Source organism: Protomyctophum bolini, assembly GCF_963924005.1.
Source record: "Protomyctophum bolini genome assembly, chromosome: 2".
Classification (NCBI taxonomy): domain Eukaryota; kingdom Metazoa; phylum Chordata; class Actinopteri; order Myctophiformes; family Myctophidae; genus Protomyctophum; species Protomyctophum bolini.
The window spans coordinates 22,893,570-22,914,424 of NC_137863.1; the positions used below are offsets into that span (position 1 = coordinate 22,893,570).

At 43.4% G+C, this 20,855-nt stretch overlaps 1 protein-coding gene across 1 annotated transcript; it reads right to left on the minus strand.

Annotated features, from left to right (window-relative positions):
* Positions 1 to 17,100: 17,100 nt before the first annotated feature.
* On the minus strand, positions 17,101 to 20,620 carry neurod6a (neuronal differentiation 6a; the record flags this gene model as incomplete). The annotated part of the gene is made up of 5 exons (XM_080789560.1): positions 17,101 to 17,695; positions 17,815 to 17,957; positions 18,676 to 18,831; positions 19,447 to 19,671; positions 20,297 to 20,620. 5 exons carry the CDS (start codon positions 20,618 to 20,620, stop codon positions 17,101 to 17,103), a joined length of 1,443 nt encoding a protein of 480 aa, XP_080645686.1.
* Positions 20,621 to 20,855: the final 235 nt, after the last annotated feature.

Consider the following 20,855-nt stretch of genomic DNA (forward strand, 5'->3'; position numbering starts at 1 on the left):
ATTATTCATGTTAAATGTGATGCTTGTATCACAAAGTGAACGATTCTGAGATATCATATGAACTCTGTTTGTTCATTGTTCCAGATTGGAGGTCTGATGGCGGGGTCACAGCACACAGCTCGTGTGTGGGCAGGAACACACACATATATGCGCGCGCACATACACACACACACACACACACACACACAAAACCAGGGTATGAGTCAATGACTAATCCCCCCTCACCAGATGGACCTATCACATCATCTTTTTTGTAAACTTTATTTTTACATTTTCTTCCGTTATTACATTTTGACAGTACATTGCATTACATGTATGTAAGTAAACACACAAAACACACAAACATATCTATCACATCATCTTTGACTGTGGCCCGAGAACAGAAAGCCATCAGCCAATTGCAGCGCAGAACAACCATGATGAAAACACCATGTTTGAACAGGTGACACGAAAACACCTAGTCCAGGCATCTCTTCTGGTTTTAAACCAGCTGGTGGATGGAAATGACGCTCGCGCGGCTGCAACTTGTAGCGTAGGAAAAGTCTTTCAGTTTTCTTTTGCAGACGTGTCAAGTTGCAGCCGTGCGCGAGCGTCATTTACATCCACCAGCTGTTTTAAAACCCAGAAAAGACGCCTGGACTAGGTGTCTCTTGAAGCTAAAGTGTGCTTACACACCCACTCTTAAGCTAGGCCGCTGTTGCAAAATTTCTTTCTTTCTTTCTTTCTTTCTGTCTTTCTTTCTTTATTTCTGTCTTTCTTTCTGTCTTTCTTTCTTTCTTTCTTTCTTTCTTTCTTTCTTTCTTTCTTTCTTTCTTTCTTTCTTTATTTCTTCAGGCGACAGCTAGGCCTATAACACCCATCACTGCATTACCGGTATATCTATTGAAATAATACCAATTAAAAACTCCACAATCAAGTCGACTTTTAAATCTCGCCTTAAGATCCACCTTTTACTCCTTTTGACTTTCTGTACAGCACTATGTAAACATTGAGTTGTGAAATGTGCTATATAAATAAACTGGATTGGATTGGAAAATGTAAGAAATTAAAAATAAAAGATAATTAAAGGGCCTATTTTCGCCAGTGCCAGTGCATGCATTGGTACGCTTGTGTCTCATTGCTGGCATCTTGGCAGCCATTAATTGCGATGGCATGCTGTGCCATTTGCATGTAGAGATCTACCCTGTATGCCTGAACAAGACACTCACTCTGAATAACACGCATCATTAACAAGCTCTATTAGTGAGAACACACTCTGTCTGAAATGTACAGGAACCATGGAGAGAGAGAGAGACAGGCAGACAGGCAGACAGGCAGGCAGGCAGACAGAGACTATCTTTAAATGCTTTTGGAAAACACTGTTCTTTTTGTGTGCTATTTCAAATATATCAGATTAATTGCGTGATTAAGTGTGCCTTTTAATTGCGTCTGCACACGTGGGCGCATGTTGTGTGTGTGTGTGTGTGTGTGTGTGTGTGTGTGTGTGTGTGTGTGTGTGTGTGTGTGTGTGTGTGTGTGTGTGTGTTTGCATGTCTGTTCGCTTACAGTATGCCTGTACTAGGCTACAGTGTTTATAAATGTGTGTGTGCATGTTGTGTGTGTGTGTGTGTGTGTGCATGTCTGTTTGCTTATGCCTGCGCTATAGTGTTTACACACATGCTTGCTTGCTTATGGCAGTCCATGAAGTCATCGACTACGATGGACTGCCATAAGCAAGCAAGCATGTGTGTTCCAGCATGACAGTTAAGCTAACGTAACCTTCAATGTTTCACGGTAAAATAATAAAGCGCTGTAGCCTAACATATACTTTGTTGCATGCCAGTATCCCTCGCTGCACTGCAGAGCACATCACTGGATACTGTATAGCGATGCAAGCTGTAGCTACAACATCACATCCGCAACATGCCATAGCACAATTCAGAGACCAGGAATCTGTCCAAACAAACTCTATTTCCTACAGTGCCTCACTCCTTGTCCAGATTTAGTCCATTTGATTGGCTGTGTGACAGGAATAGCATGATGCCACATGATTTACAAACATACAGCTGACACACACACGCGCACACACACACACACACACACACACACACACACATACACGGTAAATGCCATTAAATAGATCTCTCTATCAAGTACCTCAACATTGTACTCACATACAGTACTTCATGAGTAAATGTACTTAGTTACTACCACAGCATAAAGAAATTTGGATCAAAGTGTTTTTTAAATAGCATGGAGGGTGAGTAATGACGGAGACATGCTATAAGAGCCGTTTGCAGCGTGCAGCAAAAGACAAATGAATTTTCAGCCCAGTAATTAAGTTAATTAACAAATTTGCATGCATATTCATCAGGCCGTTGAATTCGCACCCGCACAGGCGTTGATGAACACCCGCTGTAATAACCATCTCATTTACATGTCCGCCATCCATCCCATGACGCCATTTGTCGACGAAAATGGGAAAGGAATGGGGGGAGGGGCTGGCTGCCGTTACCGTTTTAACGTAATGAATGAGTCCCACATTCAGAAATATCTGCCGTTAAAATGATTAATTTAAAACTATCGGTTTAGATAGATAGATTTTGATAGATAGATTTTGCCTGTTGGTAAAAAAAAGGTGCCCTCTCCATTGTGAAGCTCAGCCAGAGCTCTTTGATCCCTTCGAACTTTGGCCTCTCTCTCTCTCTCTCTCTCTCTCACTCCTGTACTTTCACAATTTGCTAATTTAACTTCGATAACTGCTAAATGCCGGCTCGAGTAGCGAGCCCACATTGTTATCGTACATCTTTATTCCCGCCCTGGCCCGTTTTCTTGCTGCACTGTGATGTCATTGTAGCCTACATCTTTTTTCTGGGCCCGTTTTCCTGCTGGGCTGTGATGTCATGTGGGTCAACCAAAAGAAATAGGATGACAGATGAGGGGTGCATACGTAGGTTAGATAAGGGCACTGCTCCTTACTTCATGTTCATGAACATGCTAATGATGCTATATCAGTGTTGGAAAGTATCTAAAGTAACTTATTACTTTCAGTAATAGTATTACTTTTTCCAGTAATTTGTAATGTAACATTACTTTCGGTAATAATATTACATTTACTATTTAATTACTATTTACTTGCGCGCAAGCAGAGCGTGCAAGTAATGTTATTAGTCAGGTGCCTAGTCATGTCCCTTAGCAGCATATGATATGACGATTCTGGAAAGCTACTGACTGAATTTAATATTTTCTCCGATTTGATCGAGGTACTGTATAGTGCAGACTTTTGGCTACAGAAAGAGTAATTTTCCAGATAGAAAGGTCATCCTGGGCTGAAATTGAAGCTTAGGGATATATGGGCAGTTTTCTATATACAACTTTACAAGTGAGGCAGTGATATTCACCATAAAGTCCTGGGAAATTACCATATTTGTTATTTGTCAAGCGGGACAATATATTTCTCTGTGTTTCTGGGGATTATATAGGTAATATTTATAAATACAATGGTAGCAAGCCCCAAAATATGATTCTGCTACTCACTACTCTGCTACAAATTTCAGACTGTCTATTTATGGAATTTCAGTGAATTCACATTTGCATTTACACAATTTCCCCATAGCCATAGGCTATACCAAAAAAGCGATTTTGAGGTAGGTGGAGTCACATTTTGACAACATCATTTTCAGCGCATCTTTTCCATTAAGAAAACACTGATTAGAAGTTTATTGCCGGGGGGTGCATGATAACCCACTCCATAGACTAGACTACACTCTCTCTGTGGCCCAATCCCAATTGCCTCCCTCAAGCCCTGAGCCCTGAACCCTCATTGACTTTAGTGACGTCAGCTGTAAGTGCTTGAGGGTGGGAGGCTGCAAGGGCTCCAAATTGTTGTGAAAGAAATGGGACAGCACAAGATGAGTCCGCTATTCATGACACTTTGCATCACTTTATAAAACCTGTCCTATTCACAGCCAGTGCCTACCTACATGCTTGGCCTATTTATACATGTCTATCACGTCTATTTTAGTATTTAAGCTGATCGTTTTATTATTAGTTTCATAAATACACTTTCCTGTGTGATAGGGGTTGTATAATATTAATATATAATAATATTCATATACATTTAATTTCCATATTCTTTTACTTTGCTCATTAGTCATTTCTCATCATGTTTCCCTTATTATTATTGTTATTAAATATATAGCCTATCCTTCCATTCCGTCTCCCTTTGAGAACAGTGAGAAAGCACTATTGTGTTTGCTGACATTCTAACCGCGATACATAACTAATTTGCATACTTAAATGATTGACGTTCGGAGGATCCCCCTCATTCCCCTGGTAACGCTATGAACTGTGGATAATTTATTTGCTAAAGTCAGCCAAAGTCAGCATAGATGCTGACTTTGGCAAAGGGCACATAAAGGGCCGGGGCTGAGCCCTCACTGACTTACCGATTTCAAATGGGACATCCCTCAAGCCCTCACATATTTCACATGAACGCATCAGTGAGGGCTCATTGAGTCAGCAAGGGAGTGGATTGGATCTTATCTCCACTCTCCTGAGTCTCCTCTTCCTGAAGCCTTGATGAGACTGAGTGTCATCACCTGTGAGGACCAGATGAACTAGGTTGGCTAACGAGCTCAAGACTATAAAAACTGGTTTGTGCGTGCATGCATTATGTCTTTCCTTGAGTTTGGTTGATGTGGCAGGTTCTCTGTCAGGTCCAGTAGTTTCTAGAGCAGTGGTTCTCGCAGTGGGGGGGTCATTGGACTTCTCTGGGGGTTATTGGACTTAAAAAAAGAAAAGCAAATATACAAGCTCATATTATCTGATGTGCTATGAGGTCGTATCTGCTATTTTTGAAGATCTCAAACTGAAAATGATTAAATGAACACAAACCTTCCATCATGGGGACATTGGGGGTCCCTGGTAGTATATCCTTTCAGCTATGGGTCTGTGGCCATATACATCAATCTGGGCGTCCTAGACATGGAAATGTTGGAGGACCACTTTTCTAGTGTCCATGTTTGGTGTGTGCAAACTAGGCTAACTCAGAGAGAGCTTTACTAAAATACCCCCAAAACCATGGAACCCAACAGCATGGTTTAAAATTAATGAGTTAACTCTTTTGATGCCCCCATTTGTGTTAAGTCGTAGGCCTACTGTAAAAGCAGAACACTGCAAACAATAACAACTAAAAACATATGACCATTGGCAAGGCATTATTTTGGAGGAAATTTGGACTTTTTTGGTTGTCCATTAGGTTCTGCAGGTCCTGGGACAGGAGTTGGTAACACATCTGTTTGAGTTGTCTTTCAAGGCTCAGCACCTTCCTCTCCAGAGTCTCCATGTGCATGTCCAGCATCATTATGTGGAGCCCGTGAGAACCCTGAGTCTGTGGCGGCTGCTGTCACCATTTTCTTGGTGTCTTTCGGACCGTTTATTATCCTCCCCTATATTTTGTTTTGACATATTTTGGTCTCGTGTTGCAGCAAGTATTCCGAAAAATCTGCACACCAATTCAGGCTCCCAAATATTTGGGAGCCTGAATTGGTGTGCAGATTTTTCATTTCTTATATGACTTTATTTTTTATCCAGCACCCAGCTATAGACGTGCGTGTCCTTTTTGACTGTTTGTTCAGCCTCCTCTACTACTTGACCTTTGGGGAGAGAAGATATGCCCACTGGTGCTAAATGCCCTCTCAGATGGTACATGGATGCATTTTTCTTTTATATATTACCTAGGAGTGGAAACTGCCTTTAGTTGGAATTCCACCACACCAGGGGATCATCATCATCACCAGCTCAGTGACCTTGTGGTTAGAGTGTCCGGCCTGAGACTGGGAGGTTGGGGTTCGATCTCCGGCCGGGTCATACCAAAGACTCTAAAAATGGGACCCAATGCCTCCCTGCTTGACACTCAGCAAGGGTTGGATTGGGGTGTAAGTCCCTGCGACATACTAACGTCATGTCCAGGGGGTGTACTTGTACATCAAGCTGCCTCACGCTACAGAAACAGGAGATAGGCTCCTGCCCTATGGGCCTCATGGCTCGACAAGGCTACTTACTAGGGGATCATCATCCGCTTTGAGGGGTGGCAGGGCCAGGTAAAGGTTGATTTCCATCGCCACCTTCTGGCTCTGGGCTGCTGGGATGATCCTACCCCATCCATCCTTCCTCTTCGATGTCTCCCTTTTGACTGATACCGGTCCATTTAAAATCTAGACGAGCCTGCCCCAAAGTTATTTGGCAGCCGCGCCTGGCAGCCGGCAAAAACCAGAGTTCTCAACAGGCCCGAATATTAAGGCCTGGGCCCTCATCAAACCCTGTACATTCAAGACACTGCCCCCGCTGCCACCCTTAGATCTCCATATACGGAGCTGACCTGTTCTGACATTCCATTATGTTGATCTGACCTCATCACACCCTGTGCACTCAAGACATGCTCCATATATGGCCAGTGAAGGGGCGAGGTCGCTTCTCACCCTCAGGCGTCTTACTGGTAGTTTGAAGAAGTCTGTTGTTTGGTCTGTCTGTTTGTGTCCCACAGAGTGAATGCCATCTGTCCTCGCCTTTCATTTGCATCCACAACACCTGTCCCACTTGCTTACTTCTCTCACTCCCTAGCATCCCTATTCTAGGGGGAAACATTCGGCAGAAAATAGCCGATCTACAAGCTCAAAATGCGTCACACCGCAAAGCATTGTGAACTTGAGCAATAATTTTGCTTTTTTAAATTGTTGTATGTTCTTATTATTTTAATAATTTGTAGTTTTTCTGTATTGTATTTCTATATTGAATTTGTTTGAGTGAGTGATGTAGCAGGGAGCCATCTGTCCTCTTTCATTTGCATCTACAACACCTGCTGTCCCCCTTGTTTACTGATTCCACGTCTTATTTATCCATCCATAGTGTGTGAGAGATGTTTTTATTTATTTATAAAACAATATTTATATATTTGATGTTATTGTTTCCCCCCTCACTCCTTTTTGAAACGTGATCAAAAGTCTCTATCTTTTTGTTGTTATTGTTTATGCAGTATCACGCCGTGCCTTTGAATTTAGGGGAAATAATTGGGCTCGTTGACTTCCTGTAGAGGTGGTGCTTGGTACTCTGTACACGTGTATGCTTGTATTAGAACATGCTGGCCGCTGCTGCGTCCTTTGTGAAGCATTTTCTGGGCAAACATCAAGGCGAGTTATTGTACAAAGCATTCCAGATACAGAATTGATACGAGACACTTTTGGATAAGAAGGCCCAGCCCCTATTTGTGAGAATGTGTTGCACAGTCTGTGTTACTGGCAGTAGTAATGAAACACAGGAAGATCAGGCTCGAAAACTTTAGTTTTGTTCAATGTCAACAAGTATTGACATTCAAGAAAACAAAAGTATTGACATTCAATGATTCAACATGGAGGACAAAACCTTTTGCTCAAGTCAAGGACTTCAAGTTCAAATATCTGATCTTCCTGAATGGAACAGGTCAGGACATTGTCACTGTCGGCAGAAACCTTGTGTCTCCATAAGTCAGCTTTTTGTTTTTTAAAATATGAATTCCCTACTTTGTCATAGGGTACAGGTTTGTAACTTTAGTCACTACAGTTACTTACGATTTAGATTAATATTACAGAACATTACATTAACCAATAAAGCACTATTTTAAAGACGCATAATGCACATATTATTATTAATAATGTCCCTAGAATTAACATTCTAGGGACATTCTGCACGATGACCAATTTTGCCTTTGGTACTGTATTTTGATGCCAATACTTTTGTATTTTTTCCTCAGTTAAAGTTCTCCACACATTGTGCTATTGCCAATTTTACCTATAAGTTAAAAGAAATCATCCACCACTGGTTAAATGACCCTTTGTCATACTAAAATTAACTAATGACATTTCGAGAGACTCTGGGGCCATTATTGGATCATTTTTGGATCTTAGCATTAACTGGTAATATAAATGAGCTCGTTTGGTGACACCGGATTCCAAATGGCCTTTAATGTGTCCCTGATTAGCCTCGTCAGGGCAGACAAACTGTGTGTCATTTGTCCAGATAAGGAGAGTTGTTCCATTTTTAATGAGTGGTTCTATGTTCATGCTAATGGCGTAGAAGACAGATTAAATTAAAGGATGGGAGTTTGGATGAAGATTTCAACACTTGTTGGAGCAGGCAGTTAAGCACAAGAACCCTAGCATCCCTATTCTGGACATGCTTACAGTGCAAGCAGGACACAAGGCCCTGGATGGTGTCTATACAAGAATGTTAGAAATGGCACTTTGGTGTCTCAGTGTTCAGTTCGTCGACTAAAACTATGACGAAGAATGTTCGTCAATTACCTTTTCTAACTGACAAAAACAAAATCAAATCAAAATAAGAACTATGATGACTAAGAATAAATATATTGGCAATTTCATCAACAAATTAAGGGCCCCAAATCACACCTTAGAAAGCATGAGTGTCTATTTCAAACACTGTTTTTTGACTGGGGACTGTCTGGAGAGTCAGATTTTGACAGCATAATCTCAGTTTTTGAATGCTGCTCTCAGGGCAGCTTAAATGCTATACAACCATGTTAATTTGCTGCTCTCGGGGCAGCTTTTGAATGCTGCTCTCAGGGCAGCTTAAATGCTATACATAGAAACTGCCTGTCATAAGTTTTGGACAGTATTAAGATCTTGAAATTGATTTTGTATTGAGCTTTAGGGCCCCAAATCATACCCCAGATAGCACTAGTGTCTATTAAAAACATATAGGTTTTTTGACAGCACCTTAGAAAGCATGAGTGTCTATTTCAAACCCAAAGTAAAGTAAATTAAGTAAAGTAAATGTTCCTCAAAATTGCACAAGTGCAATACTTTAGCAAATGTAGAAGTTTAGTTGCTTTCCACAACTGTCTTTGCCAAATGAAAATGTGAGTGAGAGACATGGGTGGTGGGGGGTCTTTAAGGGGGCCAAGCTACAGGATGGGTGCCAAGTGCCAACGTGACACCAATATAATACGCAAATGAGCTTTTGGCTGCTGATGCATGCAGCACCCCAAAATACTTTTGTGGGGGCATCTCCTATAGACACCCAGTGTGGTGAGGGGAGGGGCTGATACTCTGAGGGGCTTAAATACTGAAATATACTAATTAAAAACTGGAAATCCCTCTTCAGCCAGCCGTCCCAATACAGACAGAAATAATATGCAAATGAGCTCTCTGCTACCAACTTTGGTTTGGGGGCCATCACCTGCACACACACACACACACACACACACACGCACACACACACACACACACACACACACACACACACACACACACACACACACACACACACACACACACACACACACACACACACACAGCGACAGACAGACAGACATTGCAATTTTTGTCCTTTCACCAATTACCTTTGAGGTTTGCATCTGCCTTTTTATATACAAACTACATGAAGAAAACATGTAAAAAATGCTGTGATTTGTTCGTAGGTAAGAACAAAATCTATGCACACTGTGGAGCACTCTTAGGGTGTTTTTTTTGTTCTTAAGTGTAATCTGAACAAGGACGCATCCACAATCTGAATGAGAGACTGTGCAATGCTTTCTGTTGACGCAGCAAGCCACTCCTGGGTATCTAGTACCGCATCAGTTAGTACCTGTGGGGGGGCAGAGGCAGGCCGTGCGGGACCTGGGTGGTGGTGGTGGTGTTCGGGTGGACACAGTAGTACCACTGGGTGGACCTGGGTGGTGGTGGTGGTGGTGTTCGGGCGGACACAGTAGTACCACTGGGTGGACCTGGGTGGTGGTGGTGGTGGTGTTCGGGCGGACACAGTAGTACCACTGGGTGGACCTGGGTGGTGGTGGTGGTGTTCGGGTGGACACAGTAGTACCACTGGGTGGACCTGGGTGGTGGTGGTGGTGTTCGGGCGGACACAGTAGTACCACTGGGTGGACCTGGGTGGTGGTGGTGGTGTTCGGGTGGACACAGTAGTACCACTGGGTGGACCTGGGTGGTGGTGGTGGTGGTGTTCGGGTGGACACAGTAGTACCACTGGGTGGACCTGGGTGGTGGTGGTGGTGTTCGGGTGGACACAGTAGTACCACTGGGTGGACCTGGGTGGTGGTGGTGGTGTTCGGGCGGACACAGTAGTACCACTGGGTGGACCTGGGTGGTGGTGGTGGTGTTCGGGCGGACACAGTAGTACCACTGGGTGGACCTGGGTGGTGGTGGTAGTGGTGGTGGTGGTGTTCGGGTGGACACAGTAGTACCACTGGGTGGACCTGGGTGGTGGTGGTGTTCGGGTGGACACAGTAGTACCACTGGGTGGACCTGGGTGGTGGTGGTGGTGTTCGGGCGGACACAGTAGTACCACTGCAGAAGGATGGTGACGGCGTTGGCTCTGCTGTTGTTTCCTGTGAGTCCTGAGACTGTCCAGTGTCGCTATCCGACTCAGAAGACAACTGCAGCGTCAGTTCTGTAATTAAAATTAAACCATTAGTGGGGTTTCAATTACGCACCGCTTTATCAGGCTACAGCAATAGAAACTAAACAAGGGAACACTAACACGTGGGCCTGCAAGACCTATCGAAGCCAGGGAAAACTGATTCTTAAAAGATTATAGGCCTAATTTATGACATTACACATGCAGCGCCAGCGGCACAAATTTCTCTCCTGTTGTAGCCTACTCTTTAATGCTCCATTTTATGGAATCTGTTAAAAAGTAGCCTAAAGGGTAAAATACATATTTTAAACCATAAATGAAATGAAATTAATTACATGAAATTAAAGCTTACCATTGGGTTCTGAGACAGGAGGAGGAGGTGACAGAAGTGTCATGGTGGTTAGGTCTGAATCCAGCCCCTCTGTGCCAGGAACACCGGACACTGCTACCCAATTCTGGCGTCCAGGTCAGATATTTCTAGATTAGGAGGACCCTGTCCACCTGTTTGAAAAGTTTATTAGACAGAAATGTTTATTAGACAGAGATTTTGGACATTTAGTCCAAAAGGGATAGCAGCATATAGTACTCGATCACCTCCAATGACGAGTGTCTCCCGTCTGTATTTGGCTATATCGGCTCCTGTGCGCCCCTCACACTTGAGACTATGTTAACTGTACTGCCGTGACTTCCCCCCAACATTTAGTTTTGTGGGTCCCTTTGAATCCAGAGTTCTTGCAGAAGTAGGCCTACCTCCAGTTCAAAATGTTTCTTTCTTTTTGGCTCAACGGAGCCTTTTTTCTCCTTTTTGGCATTTTTGAGTTGAAGTTTGGATTTCCCTCTGTCTCCTCTCTTAGTGTTTTCCTTTTCCGCCGGCAAGGTGCCCTTATATGGGGATTTAAGGGCGTTTACCTATGCTAATTATGATAGACTGGCACGCGCTTCCAATTTGTAATTCATCAATTTATAAGAACAGCAGGTGCAAACAATTTGGCACTTTAAAGTCATGTGACCATTGTCAGCACAACCAAAGTTGTCAAATAATTGTAGTTGAGTTAAACGTACACGTACAGAGACGTAGTGGAGTAGAAGTATGAATTCTCAAGTAAAGTAGTGGAGTAGAATTTTACCCAAGTACAGTACTGTCCACGACACATTATTTTAGGCAGGGGTAGTACATATCATGTCTTGGTTGAAGATATTGCTGACTTAACCTCTTAAACCTACCTACTATACAGGGGGGGGAAGAGTGGAGCAAGTACAGAGTCAACTCAGGTCAAGTTTACTATATGCCAAGATCTACGAATGCTGTTTGTCAAAAATAGTTCACAACCTCACAAACTCGTTCTGAGCTCGGATTAATTGAATATGAAGGACCCCAATGGAAACTAGTCTTTCTTGGATTTTTAATTCTCTTGGAAGACCTTGTCTTGATCTGTATACTTTCCTGTGCCTATATTTTAACTGTTTGTAACTGTCAATCAATCAATCAATCAATCAATCAATCAATCAATCAATCAATCAATCAATCAATCAAAAGCTTATAGGCTAACAGGCTAGGCTGTTTTGGGCAAATGTTCCCATTAGGATATAGGGTTCAGAATTAAAAGGGGACTGTAGGGGCTCCTTGGTGGCTTGGGGCCCTTTTCATTTGAAACGGTAATTGCTAAAGGGCCTGTGCTTTCGTACACGTGAGGCTTACCTCCTCAAATCTTCTAATTAAAACTAGAAGTCCCTCTGCCAGGCGTCCCGACACACAGCCCATCCAAGAACACACACACACACACACTGCACACACAGCACGCACACACACAGCCCATCCAAAAGAAGATTATTAGGAATTTAACGGGGGTAATATGGCTTCCCGTGCCATCTGCGACCCGAGATCCATGGCACGCAGTCTGGGCATGGTGACGGTGTGCGTGCATGCGTGCATGCCTGCGCTGGTGCCCCTGTACTGTCAGCTGCTGTTTAGGATTGGGGTGGTCTTCTTTTTAATGTCGCTCCATTGTGAGTGCTTTCACTTATCTTGCACATTATCTCTCAAGACAGATTAACAGCTCTGCAGCTGAATCTGTCTGCAACTCTGCAACTCCAGTTACAAGGAGTTTGTTAGTGCCCCCAGAGGCAAATTCAAATGAACATTATTTTCTTTTCCCCCGATGTCACCATTGGCATTGGCACCATGGCATGCACGTCACCTCAATGGTAGGCTACGACACACACAAGATCAACCCCACGTTGAAAAACACTGGGCCAATAAGGCATTTCTCCATTTCTCTATTCTAATATTTATTTTTTATGATGTGTTGGATGGAATTTATTTATTTAGAAAGGTGGATAATAATGGCGCGCGTGAGTGCGTGTTATTATACAGTAGGTCCAAGCCATGTTGGAGTTTGGCCCAAGCAATTAACTGCAACCCTGCATGACATCAATAAATACATAGCTAAACAAGAGACAGAAAACAGACACAGAAACAGACACAGACACAGACACAGACACACATACTCCAAAATTACAGCGAAATTAAAACAAAATACGCCAAATTCTTTCTGGCCGTGTGACCAAAATGCAAGCCCTTGGGACGGTAAATCCGGCCCTGCACACAAGCACACACGCACACACACGCCAGTGTAAAAGAAATGGAAGGTTTTTCTTTCCTCTCATGTAATTGTTATATGGTAATCTGCGTTAGTGCGTGTTAATGGAACTACTTTATTCACCTCACATTAATAGTTCATTTTAATATTTAATAACATGTATGATTCATTAGAGACACACTTTATGTGTAGAGATGAACACGTTTCATAACAATATTTTATTAATTTAATGTATGCAAGTCAAAAGTTATATAACGTTCCACAATTTAAAATCCCACAAGAGTTAAACTATTATGAGTAAAATAAAGACCCTGGGTTTTAAGTTACTCTGACTACATAAAATGCAATTCTAGTGCTATCTACGTAACATAAGTCTGTATAAAATGCTATCTCATTCACATGTCACATTCCCACCTAATACTTCGGTAGACTCGATGCAAATGGGCGGAGAAGTTGGGATTCTTGCATATTTAATTTGCTGCGGTTTTCCTTCACACTGCGCTGTCATCCGCAGCAATTGGAAACACAGCAGGGACCTTTATCAATGTGTTCAATTCCTAAACTATAGCCTACACAGTGAAATCTATGGTGTTAAAATTATACTCATAACGTGCATGTGTCGTGGCGTCGGGGACTGGACCTCTCTCTCTCTCCTCCTCTCTCTCTCTCTCTCTCTCTCTCTCTCTCTCTCTCTCCCTCCCTCCATGCACTGTACATTTCGTAGGCTACATTGCAGTGTTTTTATGTCTCCTTAAGCAATTGATTAATGTACTCGTCCTCATTTCGACCAGGGCTTCGGTCTCCTCATTCGACCACGTCTATCCACGGTCTATCCACGCTGCGTAAAATATACCTTCTCCGTCTCCAACTGTGTTTAGCTCCTCCTCACCCGCCACATTGTTTGCTTCATTTCCTTTATTTGCTGCGGATTGCATTCACACCTGCACCGAATCGTAATCAAGTGCAATTGGAAGCGAAGCGAAACCCCCGTTTTTGGTCGGAGTAGAATGCGGTTCTTTGATGCGCATTAGGATTCGATTGATGCTTCACACCTGCCAAACGAAGCGCACTTTCCGACAATGTGCAGCAGGATTAGTTTTAATCGCAGTAAAGCTTGCTGGTGTGAAGGTCACCTAAGTCTACATAAAGTGCTATCTAAGGGGCTAGCCTAGGGCAACCACTTATAGCTGTGAAGCAGAGAACGACTGCTTGTAGGACTGGGGGTTAAAAGTCGTTATATAGGTGACTGTTGACTTTTTAAAGAATGCAATAGTGCAATAACTCTAAGAAACCCATAGCCACAGCATCGATTTATGCATTGCATAAGCATTGGTTCATGTACCCTTGGGTAGCGTCATGATGCTGCAGTGTCAAGGTAGGTTTGTTTCCCTGCCCACATCCATGGTTTTTCTACAGGCAGGTGTTCGGATGAATTTTAACCGGGTTTAGTGATATTGGGACCAGTGGAAAAATCCCATACACATACAATGGGCTTTTTTTTTTTACTGGGACATTCTCACATTCTGCACAGAAATGCAGGGTGGACCAAAGGAGGAGTTCCCAAAATATATATATATTTTTTAATATAAATAATATAATGAATCCTCAACTCTCTCATTATAGATGTCAGGGCTACATGTTGTCATGTAACCTCGGTACCCAGGCTTTTAGTCGTCATGTAACATCGGTACGCAGGCTTTTAGTTGTCATGTAACCTCCCAGGCTTTTAGTTGTCATGTAACCTCCCAGGCTTTTAGTTGTCATATATCCTTGGTATACCCAGGCTTTTAGTTGTAGCCTCTAGTCGGTACCCAGGCTTTTAGCTGTCATATAACCTTGGTATACCCAGGCTTTTAGTTGTCATTTAGGCTATAGTCGGTACCCAGGCTTTTAGTTGTCATGTAACCTCGGTACCCAGGCTTTTAGTTGTCATCATGTAACCTTATACCCAGGCTTTTAGTTGTCATGTAACCTTATACCCAGGCTTTTAGTTGTCATGTAACCTCTAGTCGGTACCCAGGCTTTTAGTTGTCATGTAACCTTATACCCAGGCTTTTAGTTGTCATGTAACCTCGGTACCCAGGCTTTTAGTTGTCATGTGGCCTATAGTCGGTTGTCATGTGGCCTATATAATGTGCCTCTATAATGTGCGTTTGGATGACAATGCGGGGACACATGGGGACACGTCTGCACTGGCAGTCTGTCACCATGCTGGCACACTGCCAGCTTCGCCCACAGGGGGAAGCTGGCGTGCACGCACGCACGCACACACACACACACACACACACACACACACACACACACACACACATGGTGTGTTTGTGTGTACCAGCGTGATGGTAAACGATGCTAGCATGCAATGTCTCTCTCCCTGCCTCCCATGTCCTTCCGTCTGTCCCTTTTTACAGGCAACGCATCCACATGGTTTAGGATTATTCATATTTTTGATTAATTTAATTAATGTCTTAAACTTTGAGATAACAGCAAAGTAATTTTAAACAAACCATAGACTTACGTTTTTTATTTGATGCGAAATGATAAAAGAAATGTGACCAATAAAATAAAATATATGCTAGGAGTTGCGTCAGAACAAACCACAAATATGCCAAAAGCCACTATTCCAAACATACATGTTGCATCGTCCATCCATTTGTGAAGAAACGTTTCAAATTAAATTAAATTAAGGCAAATATGTATATTTTTGAACTACATAAATAATTGGATAATATTATAAATAATCTTCAAGACACAGGAGGAGGCGTGAGCCTACCGTTATGCTGCCGATACCTAGAACTATATAGGAATCATACCATTGAATGGTGCCGTTATGGGTCTTCATTTAGCATTGATAGGCCCCCATAATGCTGCTTGCAGCTATATTTCATTTTGTCTTCAGTGTGTATATTTACACGGTTTTGTAGCCAATCTTCACGTTACCGTATCATCCCATAGCTATATGGTCCAGTAGGTCCCTACTGGCCTACCAGGAGGACACGTTACCGTATCATCCCATAGCTATATGGTCCAGTAGGTCCCTACTGGCCTACCAGGAGGACACGTTACCGTATCATCCCATAGCTATATGGTCCAGTAGGTCCCTACTGGCCTACCAGGAGGCCAGGATGCCTCGCTAATCATTAGACTTTCAGCCCTAACCTCCTATGATCCAATCATGTCACGCCAAACATTTAGAAAGTCAGATTCTGACTGAAAATCATATTTTGAGAAAATATCGTCCCAACTGCCAATCAAAGTGAACAGATCACGTGACAGCACATGCGTTAAGGTTGATAAGTTATAACAGCCTAACAGAGCCTCCTGGTTAGGCCAGTAGGGACCTACTGGACCATAGCTATGGGATGATAACGGTAACGTGAAGATTGGCTGTGTAGACATACACAATGAAGACAAAATGAAATATAGTGCACTATGGAAAATGCAATATGCAATATGGACAATAAGCCATAAACATACACTGAACTTGAGAGAAGAGCTAAGGGTCAGAGGTCTAAGTGAATGAATTCCCTCTTTTTTTTTTACAAACATTTAATCTTTCATTATTAAATTCACTGTAGATATTTTACAATTTATAAACTCTGCAGTTCATACCATATTGGACGATATAAAAAAAAGACAAAAGGAAAGAATGTGACTGTGAGGGTACAAAATGTAACCAAAAGGACCTGTAACGGCTACATTAATGACACTGCCGTAGTCATGAAATAAAGCATATGTTAAACTTTAACATATGCTTTAAAATACACAGTGTTTAGGACTCCACACAAGGCTTTAACAGTTAAAGCCTTGTGTGGAGTCCTAAACGCTGTGTATTTTATAAATACAGTAAATACATGAATACATTTGAACAAACTAAAGAATGAAAAAAAAGAAGAAAAACAATTACATTTGTATGTACAGGCATTTCAAACTGTGTTCGAATTAGCACACACAAAAAAGTCGGTGGCCTAATGCATTCCAAACTGAGGGTCCTTGAAATTAAAAAAGTTGAAAAATCATTGCTCTATAGTTCTCTCTCTCTCTCTCTCTCTCTCTCTCTCTCTCTCTCTCTCTCTCTCTCTCTCTCATAGTTCTTTTAATTGTGAAAAGGTGTGTTAATGTCGTCGTTGAGGGGGTAAAACTGTCCCCGGAGGTGTACATCATAGGGGTGGATGTCCGGCGGGGCGGAGCCCCCTCTGGACATGGTGCCGTGCAGCACGCTGCCGGCACTTCTCCCACCAGTCGATGCTGGCACGGCGCAGTAGCGCAAAGCGGCGCCGTAGTGGCAGCTGCTCTTCCCGTAATCCCGCACTCCCCCCTCCTCGTGTTTGAGGGAGAAAATCCCATTAAAATTCAGCGGGGGGCTGAGGGTGCCTGAGGGGGCTACCGCAGCCCCGGCATCAAAAATCGGGGGGCTCGAGTTGGAGCGCTCGGGTGAAGTTGTGCTCTCGTAAAAAGTGTCGTAGTAGGCACCGTAAGGCCGGAAGGACTTGTCCACGCCAGTGGCACTCTCCCCATCGCCGCTGTGGTGGTGATGATGATGGTGATGAAGATGATGGTGGTGGTAAGGAGGGTACAGCGCATCGAACGGCGACCTTCCTGCGAAAGCGTCCTGCTCTGCTATGATGAAATTGCGAGCGTTGAGCTGAAGGCAGCCGGCCACCAGGTTGGTGGTGGGCTGGGAGATCCCCCTGCAGATATAGGGATGGGTACTGTTATGAATTTAAAGATTCTGATTCTGTTTATTGATTCTGTCAAGTAAAGTACAGATCCTACAACATTGTTGAGTAAATGTACTTTGTTATTTTACCTGCAGAGGGTCTGGACGAATGTCAACAGATCAGGTCTCTTCCCGGTGCTGAGGATCTCAGACAGGGCCCAGATGTAGTTTTTGGCCAGGCGCAGGGTCTCTATCTTGGACAGTTTCTGGGTCTTAGAATAGCAGGGCACCACCTAATGAAACAACGTACAGTATTTAATTTTAAAAATCCAATGGATCCAATGTAGTTATTTAGTCTCAAACTCTTAAATGTTAATGGCTTAAAGACCACCAAACTCGCAATCATGAATAATTATCTCCTCAATTTTCATTGTTAATTTTCACTGTAATTGTTTTGTCTTTTGTGTTCATGTTTATTAATTATTGTATTGTCTTGTATTGGTTACCAATTTGAACAACTCTGGCACATTTACATCAATTTGAAAACTGAAATGTTGATTAATGTCCATTGTCCCCAAATATTGAAAAAAGATATATACAAATAAATAATACATACATACATGCATACATACATACATACACACACACACATTTGTGACCGCTTCTGACCGACAGTCATTGAATTTTTTTTATGTCATATGAAAGCAGGGAATCATAGCTTCAAATTTACATATTGGTTGTTCAGTTTGACCCACCAGTTTGAGCTATGGCTTATAGAGTCGTGTCTTGTAGAAAACAGCTAGGGCATGAAAGGTTCACTTCTGTGGTCTCTAATATTACAGCATGTTTAAGCATTTATTTCATATTTGCATGTCGATTTCAACTCTGACATTTATTTCAGACATGCTCTAGTATGTGAAGAGTCTGCCTGTGCTATTAACTCATTTTGCATGTCAATGGGTTAAAAATAATTACCGGTAATACATGAATACATCAATACGTATAGCATACCTTGCGCAGGCTGTCCAGAGCATTGTTCAGGCCGTGCATGCGGTTGCGTTCGCGGGTGTTGGCCTCCATGCGGCGCACTTTGACGCGGTCCTGGCGGGCGCGGCTCATCTTCTTCCTTGGACCTCTCTGCCGCCGTGGAACGCCGTTCTCATCCTGCTGTTAGGCAGTGGTGGAAAACGTATTAGACTCCATGCAGTCACTGTTCATTTTAATCTGTCAACTAAAACTATGAGTACAAATGTTTTTTCACCGACATGAACTAAATAAATAAAAACTAAGCTGGTATGATGACTAAGACAATATATTGATATATATATAAAATGCTAGGGAGGGACTAGTGGAGAAGAGATCCAGTAGAACTAGAAGACAAAGGTAAGTTTTCTTGTTAATATCATATTTCCCGAGTTTCAAATGTCATTGTTTGAGTTCTGAGTTTGAGTTGTTGCACTTTGGTCCTATATAAGCTGAAAACCGTGACAGTAAGATCCAGCCATCATTGGACCCAGCAAAACTCCCAGCACTGAACAGAGCACACCTTGGCCATTCTCTCCCTGCGCTCCCCAACTGACTCCCCACTGTCCAGTATCCTAACGTCCTACGTTGTCCTTCCTGCCTTCTTGAGACTTGGAGAGGACCTCACCCTCCTGCTCCTGTCAAGTCCTGTGTTCCTGCCTGCGCTGACCTGGGAGGCCAGCCTGTGCAGGGCCCTACCTACCCTAATGACCAGCTTGTGACCTCTGCTCCGCGTTGAGTATGTCTTGATGATTGAACCACGTCAGAGCCCTGGCTAGCCATTATCCTGATGTCCCCACCTCCCCCGACGAGGCGACGACCAGCTTGTGCCCTCTGCTCCACATTGAGCGTCTTGTTGATGTTGATGAACCACGCCAGAGCCCTGGCCTCTCTCCCTTGATGACCAGCATGTGCCCTCTGCTCCGTGTTGACACGTCTCTGTGATGACTCGTCATTCTGAGTTGTCCTGTGGAACAGAGTGGCCTATAGAAGGACATCTGGGATCTGTCCCTTAGCGGGAGGTACTTCATGGTCACGTCCGGAGCCCTCCCTGTTTGCACATGATTTTCCTCTGTCTCTCCCAAGTCCTGCTCCTCTGACTCTGATTGCCCTGAGTGCCATCACCTGTGGGGACTAGCTGAGCCAGGTTGGGTGACTATTTAGGGTGCGTTCGGAAATGCCGCACCGGAGTGCACTCGCCTATTAGTTGGCATTGCACAGTGCGCTCAGTGCACTATTTCGCGCCCTTAAACTCTGCCTTGTTCAGTGCTGAATCTTAAGTTAGTGTCAGGTTTTATGTTCAGTGTATGTACTTCTGTTTTCCTATGTCATTTACCAAGTAAAGTCAAGTTCATGTATCTTCTTCTCCTGCCTTTGTTTGAGTTCCTGCACTTATAGGTGCTAACACCTGCAAACCGTGACACTTTTAAATAGTGAAAATAACAGATCTGCTATGTATCTAAAATGTCTGGAAATGTTCCCCAAAATTAGTGATAGATTGTCAATTAAATGATTGGTTATCAATATATATATTTTTTTATAATCTATTAAATCAATTATTTTGACACTCCTATAGAACAAGTTAAATCAATATATATATAGCTACTACCTGCTGGAGGCCCTGGAACCCCTCATCTTCATCCTCTTCCTCCTCCTCGTCACCTCGGTTGCTCTCAGACTCTAGCAACTGGTCCTCGACGGCCAGGAGGAGACCCGTCTTCACCTGGTGGTTGGTGTCGTGCTGCTGGTGGAGGAGACCCGTCTTCACCTGGTGGTTTGTGTCGTGCTGCTGGTGGAGGAGACCCGTCTTCACCTGGTGGTTGGTGTCGTGCTGCTGGTGGTGGTGGAGGTGGAGGAGGCGGGGCTTATTGGCCCTGCTGCACGTGTCTATCTGAGGGAAGCTGCCACTCCTGATCGACGGGCTCTCTGGCATCCTGGGCAGCGACTCTTCAAACGGTAAAGTCAGCATTTGGTTCTTTGAGAGAGAGAGAGAGAGAGATTGTTTGCCTATATCCAATCCAGGGACCACTAAAGTTTTTGGTGGCCCAAAACAAGACTTTGTTTGTGGACCCAAAGCACTCCTCGTGCCGCCCTCCACCAAATCACACACACATGCACTGCTCATGGAGATCACGCATGCACGCACGCACACATGCGCTCACACATGC